The sequence below is a fragment of the Cinclus cinclus genome, chromosome 4 (genome assembly GCF_963662255.1).
Source record: "Cinclus cinclus chromosome 4, bCinCin1.1, whole genome shotgun sequence".
Classification (NCBI taxonomy): domain Eukaryota; kingdom Metazoa; phylum Chordata; class Aves; order Passeriformes; family Cinclidae; genus Cinclus; species Cinclus cinclus.
Window position 1 is genome coordinate 58,250,917 of NC_085049.1, and position 10,061 is coordinate 58,260,977.

The 10,061-nt window shown below is 50.4% G+C and overlaps 1 protein-coding gene across 2 annotated transcripts; it reads left to right on the plus strand.

Annotated features, from left to right (window-relative positions):
- The first annotated feature begins 935 nt into the window (after positions 1 to 935).
- TAB1 (TGF-beta activated kinase 1 (MAP3K7) binding protein 1) lies at positions 936 to 9,758 on the plus strand. 2 transcript variants are annotated; one of them, XM_062491352.1, is made up of 11 exons: positions 936 to 1,004; positions 1,818 to 1,954; positions 2,138 to 2,291; positions 2,898 to 2,984; positions 3,542 to 3,680; positions 4,154 to 4,267; positions 6,679 to 6,790; positions 6,897 to 7,041; positions 7,425 to 7,647; positions 7,935 to 8,091; positions 9,086 to 9,758. In XM_062491352.1, the coding sequence occupies exons 1-11, from the start codon at positions 972 to 974 to the stop codon at positions 9,291 to 9,293; spliced, it is 1,509 nt and encodes a 502-aa protein (XP_062347336.1). In that variant the 5' UTR covers positions 936 to 971; the 3' UTR covers positions 9,294 to 9,758. The 2 variants fall into 2 exon arrangements, with proteins under 2 accessions (XP_062347336.1, XP_062347337.1); XM_062491353.1 differs by having other exon boundaries at positions 7,425 to 7,639; positions 7,921 to 8,091.
- Positions 9,759 to 10,061: the final 303 nt, after the last annotated feature.

Sequence of the window (10,061 nt, forward strand, 5' to 3'; positions counted from 1 at the left end):
CTGAGAATATGGTCCAACTACATCCTTGTTATGGCCTGCAAAAGAGAGAGGAAAAGGGCAGGACAGAGACTGCAAGGTGAGACACATGGATGCCATGGATGCGGTGCCTATGGAACATGGTGCAGCTGGGAGCTGGTACCTGGGCTGTCTTCCCCAGAGGTTGTTTGGAACATGATGCACTACTAAGAAAACCATTTATTGCAAACCATTTCTTACAAACACCAGGCTACCTCAGGGCTCTCTGGCACTCAGGGTGACCCCATTTCACAGGACCCAGGATTCGCAGTACCAATTGCACCTCAAAGACCGTGTTCAGTTTTGGGCTCCTCACTTTAAAAATGACATTGAGATGCTGGAGCAGGTCCAGTGGAGGGCAACAAGGCTCGTGAAAGATCTAGAAAGCACATCCTATGTGGAACAGCTGAGGGAGCTGGGTTTTTTTAGTCCAAAGAGGAGTCTAAGGAGTGCCCTCACTGCTCTCTACTGTAACACATGGAAAGAGGCTGTAGTGAGGTCGGGGCTGCTCTCTTCCACTGTGCCAGCAGTGAGAGAACTAGAGGAAACGGCCTTAAGCTGAGACAGGGGAGATTCAGATTAGGTATCAGAATTTTTTTTTCCCCACTGCCACGGTGGTCAGACATTGGAATGGGCTGCCCGCGGAGGTGATGGAGTCACCATCCCTGGGGGTGTTTAAGCAGCATCCGGACGTGGCGCTGAACGATGTGCCTTAGAGCTAACAGCGACAGTGCTGGGTGGACCGGACGCTCTCAAACACCTCTCCCAACGCCGATGATGCCATGACTACACGATCCCCACAACCCTGCCCCTCTTTCCTCGGCAAGTAAATTCCCGAGCGCTCCCTCCGCCCGGCCTTTCCTCCCCGCGGGCGCCGCCTCACGCGGGGGCGGGGCCCGAGCGGCCCGAGCCGTGGCGGCGCAGGGCGGGCGGGAGGCGGCCGCTCCCGCTCCAAGATGGCGGCGCAGAGGAGGAGTCTGCTGCAGAGTGTGAGTGGCATCTTCCCCCCCTCCGTGCACACGCACCCCCCCAGGTGGGTGCGAGAGAGTCCTCGGGCCTCCTCCTCCTCACCCGTCCCCCCCCTCCCCCCCCCCCGCGCTGCCGTGTGGGAAGGGGGAGGTCCCCCCCGCCGTGGGGCGGTGGGTTGCTGCTCTCCCACCCCGTGTGCCGCCTCAGGGCAGGGGGTCCCGGGTGTCTGGGGGGCCCCTGTACGGTCAGCGGTGCGCACGCTGGGCTGCCCGGCCGCTCTGCAGCGCACGGCGGGTGACAGGTGGCCGGGGGGGCCGTGCCAGGGCTGCGGGCTCAGGGGTGCCCCGCTGTGTGAGGGGGCAGCTGGCGTCTGCAGGCCGAGCTGCAGGGAGGTGGCGGCCCCAGGGATGTCTTTCCAATTGCTGGCTGCAGCAGCAGGCCCCAGTCCCTTGTCCTGGTTGAGTAGTCCTGGGAGAATCCAGAGCCTTCCCTTCATTCCCGTGCCAGGGGTGCGTGAGGATCTGATTCACCATAGGAATAGCTAAGGTAGCGCTGTGCTGTGTGGAGTGCAAAGCTTGTGTACAGATTTCACATCTGGTTTCTTGTTAGCAAGAGGCGAAGTGCATCCCGAGCTCAGCTTCAGAGGGAAGGGACGTGGTAAGTGATGCCGTTCTGCAGCGGGGAAATGCAGAGTTATTGGCTGTGCCAGTAGTTAGCAAAAGGAGAAGGGTTGAGAAGAGGGTGAAGCTGGACTGGTGACCTGTACTGGACCATGATCTTCACTTCACGCTGCTTGGGGTTTACACGGTCTCTTTCCTCCTCCTGTCTGCCAGGAACAGCAGCCCAGTTGGACAGATGACTTACCATCCTGCCATCTCTCTGGGGTGGGCTCAGCTCCAAACCGTTCCTACAGTGCAGATGGCAAGGGGACAGAGGGTCACCCCTTGGAGGATAACTGGTTAAAATTCAGGTAAGTGGGTTACACCAACTCCTTCTGGCACAAGGGCAGGTAGAAGAGGTATTTAGTTTGACACACAGGATGTGGAAGAAGAGGGTGGGGCCTGAGCATGCTGGAGGTGTCTGCGGGGAACTTGCTACTTGTATCTGTGTCTTACAGAGATCTGTGACCTCTTTGCTTCTGGCCTCTTGGCAGGAGTGAGAACAACTGCTACCTCTATGGTGTTTTCAATGGTTATGATGGCAACCGAGTCACCAACTTCGTGGGTCAGAGGCTCTCAGCAGAACTGCTGCTGGGCCAGCTCCATGCAGATCACAGCGACGCTGACGTGCGTCGAGTTCTGCTGCAGGTAAAGAAGCTTTGAGTGGGAGCAGCTCCTGCTTCTTGCACTACCCACCTCCTCTTTGCCATCAGGGGAGCAGCATCTGCTTTCTGTGGGGGTTGGAAACATCTGGTGGTTGCAATTGCACTCATCCTGAGCATCTGTAGTGCTTTGTTTCACTCCTGCCTCATCCCATCTGTCCCCTGGCTCCGTCAGCACAGTGCTGAGAGCTCTCCAGGAAGCTGCAGCCTGGATGTGTAGGAACAAGTCATCCTGTGAAGGAGATGACAGTGAGTGAAGGGGAGAAGTTAATGTGCAGGGAGATGGATTTGTGAGTGCACTTTCTTGAGTGACAGGATCAACACACCATATCAGATAGGTCTCTGACATTGCTGTGAATGTAATTTTTATGGTATTGTCTTCTGTTTTGAGTTGTTGCAGATTGTTTTTGCAAGCTGTTAACTAGTTGTGCTGAAACAATTGTGTTTCAGTGTGCTGTAGTGATCCTTGAAAGTCTGTATGTACAGTGAGCATCCACTCTTATGAGCTGGTCTTAGAGAGGTGAGGATGGGTAGCTCCAAAGTCTGTAGGCACTGGATAACAGCTTAGTTCCTCTTTATGGACTTTTTTTAGGCTTTTGATGTGGTGGAAAGGAGCTTCCTGGAGTCCATTGATGATGCCTTGGCAGAGAAGGCCAGCCTGCAATCTCAGCTACCAGAGGTAATGTAACCTTAAGAGCAGAGCTTCCCGGAGGTCCCACCTTCCAGCTTGCTGGATGAGGTTTGGGCATATTAATAGTTTGATCCAAGGGAGGCTGTAAGTGAAAGTTGCTTTTCCATTGTTCTGTTCTGGAAGCTTGCATGAAGTGAAGCAAGTGCCTTGGTCCATTTTCCAGAGGTCTCACTGTTCATAATGGCACTGCTTAGATCTGATGTTGGTTGTCTGAGCAAGGAACTGAGTGTATCACAGAGAGGAGTGCAACCTGTACATGTGGCTCTTCGGGACGAAGCCATGCAGAGGAGAGGAAAGGCCTCAAATTTGCATGGCATCTGGGCAAACAGGGCCTCTGTTCTTCAAGTGTACTGGACTGTCCTCTCCAGAATCACATCAAGGCTGTGTCATTCACTAGGATTGAACAGAAAATTTTATGTCTTGTACAGGCATTACACAAGGCTGAGACATGTCAAGATGAGTCCCCTCCCTACAGAATTTATACCAGCTGTGATTTCTGTGTTGTGGACTGTGTGGTTAAGCTTCCCCCTCATTTTGGCTTCCAGGGTGTCCCTCACCACCAACTCCCTCCTCAGTACCAGAAGATTGTGGAGAGATTGAAGGTTGTAGAGCAGGAGATATCTGGAGGAGCCATGGCTATTGTGGCTGTCGTTCTCAACAACAAGCTCTACATCGCCAATGTGGGTGAGTTAGTTTTTGTCAGTGGCTCAGTCTCAGCATTCCTGAAGATGGCAGGGGTTCTGGGAAGTAAAAGACATTTGAATGTGGGGGACAGCTTCTTTGGTGTGTGGCCAAGCAGTGATATTACTTGCTACTTACACAAGCACTTGAAATCAGCCTGGCTCTCCACCCCTGCAGGTGTGGGCTGATGTGGTGCGTATGGCCAGAGGGAAGATGGGTTGAGAGGAGTAGTGCAGGTTCCCTGAGAAATAGAGAACTTTCTTGGGAGGTTGCAGCTCAGGTCTGGGTGGAGAGCTGCCTAGCAGGCCCACTATGCTGCTAGCAAGGCTGATTTTTGGAGATCTTGATGAGACAGCACATGAGCCTTTCTCTTCTTTTCTGTCTTTATTCCCGTCTCTGTTCCTTTTCCCTTTGGATATGTTGTCCCTGTTAATGGCAGAGCTATCTGGTGCCTCATCTCGCTGCTCCCACTGCAGGTACCAATCGGGCACTGCTATGCAAGTCCACGGTGGATGGGCTGCAGGTGACTCAGCTCAACGTGGACCATACAACAGAGAATGAAGATGAACTTTTTCGCTTCTCTCAGCTGGGTGAGTATTTGGGTTTGGTGTTCTTAGCTGAGAACATTGCATGACTCTTTATCTGGGGCACCAAGAATGACTCAAGCCACAGGAACAATAAATAACCACAAAAAGAAGCTTACTGTGTTCTCGGATGACAAGTTCAGTGCCTTCTTTTTGTGCCTTTCTAGCCATTCTGGGGCTACAGGGTGAGTAAGCTCATCTCACTGAGCCAGCAGAAAACTACACTTTTGTTTCAAGTTTCGAGTGTTAGTTTTGTGTCCAGCTGCCAAAGTGGCATTGATTTGCCCTCCAGCTGTTGCTGTAGTCGATAGGAAGGCAGGAATGGAAGCACAGAGCCAGAGGGTAGAAGTGAAGCAGACAATGTATGATGGCTCCTGTGGAGGCAAACCACAGTTATGCTGCTTTAAGTTCTGTGTGATGCCTCACCCTCAGGATGGTACATTTCAATTTGCCTTTGTACAAGCTGCTGCTGAAAAAAAGCAGCTTCACTTCAGACAGAGCCAGGCCAAGCACTGGCATTTACTCCTCTCACATCAGTAACTACTGAACTCTTAATGCTGACATTTTGCTTCAGGCAGTTTTCCTTTTCCTTTACAGTGTTTGACATGTTTGCTTTCTTGGTCTAGAGCTAACCCACACCACTTCTGTGATTGCCAGTACCAAATTCTTCTTATTGAGATACTTGGGTCCTGTGCTTTTATTTAGGTAGATCTGAGGTGACATTCTTCATTAGATACACCTGGCAGATATATTCTTATCGGGTGAGGCTGGTGATGTGGTAATTTCTGCTACTGGGTCGTTTTATTCCATTTCTCTTTCATTCCCACTTTTACTCCTATGCCTGCACTAGGGATATGTGCTATGAAACAGAACACTAAATACAAGAATCCAGGGAAAGAGACTTTTTGAGTGTGTTTTTACTACCAAAAATGCAGAATTTAGCTGCAGTCCATAAGAGAACAGAGATCTGTTCAATGTACCAACCTTAACTTGGTGCAGCATTGATGGTCCTGCCTACAGTCCTAGCAGAAGGAAGATCCTGTGGAACAAGACAGTGTGCACAAGCTGTTTTTGGGGGCCCAGGGGAGGTTGTTTTTGGGCTGGGTTGAAGCACAGTGATAAAAGGTACCGGGGATAGCATTTGTAGTGATGGTGCCTGTACCACCCCTGTCTTCAGGGAAGGATGGGAGAGGTCTTGTGCTTTTGTGGTTCTTCAGCTGGCACATCACAGCTTATTCAGTGCCCTGGGAGAGTTGCTGTGATTTAGACATGACTTCTCTTGGCGTCCTGTGAGCCTCCCTGTGTTTGTGTCTATCAGTGGCATGTACCTCCCTGCCAGGAGCTGGCAAATGAGCCAGGCCATGTTGATGAGTCAGCTGTGGTCTGCAGCAGATGGAGGACTTGTGTCTTACTGCTGGGATAGGTGTGGAGCCATCTGTGCAGCAAGGCTTGGCTCGACTGAAAGGGAGAATTTCAGCTGGACCCCTGCCTTCACCTTGTACTGAGGACAGTCATCCCTAGATAAAATCTCTTTTTTTTTTCTGGCTGATAGCTCTAGGTATAATGAGGAAAGGGGGGTTGCCAGAACAGACCAGGTAAGTGGATCATCTGTTCCAAGCCCTGCCTCAAATAGTAGCAGCCCTCAGATGGTCCCTGTTAGAACCTTCTTCAAGATGGGATTACTTCCTAGCCCCTGCCAGAGCTATATCACTGTAATTTAAATAAATGCTTGTTTGATCATTGTTCTTATTTTAGGAGTAGCCTGCATCAATTTGAGCCCTTCAGCAAATTCAGTGCCTCTTGTAGATAGTTCTCCTCAGAATCACAGCATGGGTGAGGTTGGAAGGGACCACAGGGGATCATTTGGTCCAAGCTCCTGCTCAAGGAGGGTCATCCCTGAGCACGTTGTACAGGTTCTTGAATATCTCCAGTGAGGAGGACTCCACAGCTTCTCTCTGCAGTCTGATATATTAGTGAAACTGCCATGTGGAGCTTAGGAGCAGGGGTCAGTTACAGATGGAAGAAAAAGCAGAATCCTTCACATATGTTTTCCTTGTACTTGCCTTCTCCCATTGCGCTGTCCAGAGCTGACAGGCACAGATGTTCCCCTTCCTTTTTAGCTGCCTGTGCAGCCAGGCCAGCAGTGCTGGTGGCTTTGGACCAGGATGTGGGCTTTGTCTCCAGGCCAGCTGTTGCATTCACAGTATGCCTGTTAGGCTCTGTCTCCCTCCTCTCTCACTAATGAAAAGGTGTCCCTTGGAGCACAGCAATTCCTTTTCTCCCTGTTAACTCCCAATGATTCTTCCATGCCTCATTTTGTCTTACAGTTCTATGTAACTGTGGATATTTCTTTTCTCAGAGTAAGTTCTGCAAGTTTCACGAAGTTAATGAAGCATTTTTGGTTTTCAATCTGGCAGGCTTGGATGCAGGGAAAATAAAACAAGTGGGAACTATTCGTGGGCAGGAAAGCACTCGGCGCATTGGAGATTACAAAGTCAAATATGGCTACACTGATATTGAACTGCTCAGGTCAGAAAAACTCAACTGTGGGGTTTCAAGCCCTCCTTTTCTTCATGATCACTCAATTCTTACCTGCTGTGTCACCATTAAATGCTAAATTACTGTCTCTTTCCAGTGCTGCTAAATCTAAGCCCATCATAGCAGAGCCTGAAATCCACGGCGGGCACTCGCTGGATGGGGTGACGGGCTTCTTGGTGCTCATGTCGGAAGGGCTCTACAAAGCACTGGAGGCAGCTCACGGGCCAGGGCAGGCCAACCAGGTGAGCCTGCTCACAAGGGAGACATCCTCATGGCTGTTGACTCACTGCAGTGGTGTCAGCTGCTCTCATATAGGCTGTCCTCCTCATCTGTGCTGTCAGTGCTGGCCAGGCAGAATGCCTCTGCCACCCCATTCCAGTCTAATAATATGGGGGCTGCTTTGCCAAGCCAGTTCTTCTAGGCAGCTGCCTGTCCCTTAGGAGTAGCCCATTAAAGGGAGTGGGATGACTCAAGGCACAAAGGCACATTATCAGCAGGTAAGCATCACAGTCAGATGACTTGCCATAAAATCTCTTAGATCAGATGGCAGGAAAAGGTTTCCTCCATGCTCTCCTCGAAATCTTTCCTCTGGTGATTTTTTTTTTCTATTCCCTTTTCTGCTCAGGAAATTGCAGCCATGATAGCCACAGAGTTTGCCAAGCAGACGTCACTGGATGCTGTGGCACAAGCAGTGGTGGACCGGGTTAAGCGCATTCACTGTGACACTTTTGCCAGTGGTGGGGAGCGGTCCAAATTCTGTCCCCGTCATGAAGACATGACACTGCTTGTGAGGAATTTTGGATACCCTCTGGGTGAGATGAGCCAGCCCACGCTGACACCAACACAAGGTGTGTTGGGGAGAGAACGAAACAAAATGGGGGGAGGAAGATAAAATCTCTTGATTGATCCAGCACGCAGCTCACACTGGGAGAGGAGGTAGTTGATGTAGAAGGAGTTTTCTTATTAAACAAAATTATTGGCTTTTGAGATGTCAAATCTGTGATGATTTGACCGGGTACAGTACAGCATCAAGGGCACTTTGATACAAATTCTTGGGGTTTTTAGCTGCTGTGCTGCACCCCCAGTTGCTAATGTCTGAACTGCGTTTTATAACTTGTGTTTTCTCCTTTCTCAGGAGGCCGTGTTTACCCAGTCTCTGTGCCATATTCCAGCTCCCAAAGCACAAGCAAGACAAGTGTCACGCTGTCTCTTGTCATGCCTTCTCAAGGCCAGATGGTCAATGGTGCCCACAGCAGCTCAACTCTGGATGAAGCCACCCCCACCCTCACTAAGTAAAGTCCTGCTCTCTTGCTACCCACAGTTTTGCCTGCTGTATAAAGTGGTTGAAAAGCAGAGACTGCTGTCAGTTACCTGTCAGTCAGTCCCTTATCTGGAGTGTGCTCCCCCCCACTGCAGCATTGACAGCCAGCATCATGTGTTAGCTGGAAAGCAATTGTGTGAGGAGTGGGAACGAGCTCTGAACAGCTCTGAAGCCAGCTCTGGCTACGTGCCTTGGGAGCAGCATCTGCTGCTGTTTGTGGAGGGCATTCTGGCAGTGAGCAGCCCTCCTCTTTGGATCTTGTGTGCCAAGTGTGTTGGGTGCTGTGCACAGAGGGAGTGTGGGTGCCCTTCGTTTCAGCAAGGAAGAGGGATTATGCAGGTCACCTGTAAGGCTTTTGGAGAAGCTATGCTACCAAAGTTGATTTGCTTACAGGCACAGCCTGGGGAAAAAAATGTGGATAAAGGTTAGAACTGGGTCCTCTTTGGATCCACTCCTTAGGGTCATACTAGTTAGTGGTTGTGGTGTAGGTTGAGCTCTTGGCACAGCAGGGTGTGTACACACTGCACAGTGAAGAAGTGCTGTGGGTATTGTGCTCTGTAGCTCCAGAAACAATGAGGCTGACGCACTAGAGCTGCTTTGGCTGCAGCACAGGTCATGCAAGAATAGCGTTCCTCGCTGCCAGACTCTTCCCGTAAAGCTCGTACTGTTCTGGGTATGGGGAGGCCAGCAGAGTGCGTGCCTGATTTTTTCTGCTTCATCTCTGTTCTTCAGATGCCTGGTTGTACTTAAGACCTTCCAGTTAATGTGAATCAGATACTTTTGATGCTTGTCAATTCTGACAATCAGTTCTCAATGCTTTGAGTGCTCTCACAGAGCAAGTGACTGCAACTTTTTACCTATCTGCTAAGATAGCTTCATCTGAGAAGGAACTGCTGCTTTTCTTGTCTGGTGCATCAGGTGGAGTAGAATAAAGATGTTTATGTTCTGTCCTTTTCCCTCCTTAGCCAAAGCCCAACTGTGACTCTGCAGTCGACCAATACTCACACGCAGAGCAGCAGCTCGAGTTCAGATGGAGGTCTCTTCCGCTCCCGACCCACCCACTCGCTCCAGCCGGATGAGGATGGGCGTGTGGAGCCCTACGTGGATTTTGCGGAGTTTTACCGGCTTTGGAACATGGACCATGGCGAGCAGGGAGCACTGACTGTGTCTTAACTTTTATCTGCTGCCTGCAGACACCTTGTGCTCGTCTGTGTGAGCAAAGACTGAGGCAAGAGTAGAGAGTGTTCCACTGAGGGCTGCGTTCTTCCCAGAGCTAACTACTATCCAGGATGTGCTGCACACTGAGCAGGGGATCTTGTGCACTACACACGTGTTGCCTGTGCCATGCTCCCGATCCTGCCCAGCCCTGGGAAGCTCTGGGAATAGGGGAGGGGGTCTTGAATGCAGCCCTCACCGCAGGTTTTTGCAAATAATGGTGTGGAGAGGGCTCCTTGTGGATGGTGCAGGAGCTGGGCCCGTACGAAGGCTGCGTGTGTGTGTAGGTGTACACGTGTGTGCCTGCGTGTGTGTGTGTGTGTGTGTGCTGTCATAATGTTTCCACAACTCAATTCAAAATGCTGTGATTCCAGTGTTCAACTCCATAGAAGATACCTCTATTTTGCAGAATAAATAACTTATAGCTACAATCATTGGCACCCGTGTGGCTTGCTTTCTTCCTTATAATGTTGTGTGTGGGTGTGACAGCTCCTCCTGGTGAAACCTTCTACTCCTCCTGAACAGAGGCTTGCACCTTGCAGGAGGAAAGCTGCTGCTGAAAAAGTGGCCTGAAGCCTTGCAGGTGACTTAAAAGCATAAGCTCTTTGTTTACTTATTGCTGAGCTTTGGCACTGAAGTATGGCTTAGAGTCAAACCATAAATATTGTTATTTTATAATTGTTTTTTTGTAGGTAAAATGCATGTTTTTTCCCTTCATGGAGACCA

Bases quoted from the DNA above. Each gene is read 5' to 3' on its own strand.
- TAB1 (XM_062491353.1), top strand. From the start codon at position 972: ATGGCGGCGCAGAGGAGGAGTCTGCTGCAGAGT. The intron at 1,955-2,137 runs GTAAGTGGGTTA...GCCTCTTGGCAG, and splicing joins GATAACTGGTTAAAATTCAG to GAGTGAGAACAACTGCTACC. The intron at 7,042-7,424 runs GTGAGCCTGCTC...TTTTCTGCTCAG, and splicing joins GGCCAGGGCAGGCCAACCAG to GAAATTGCAGCCATGATAGC.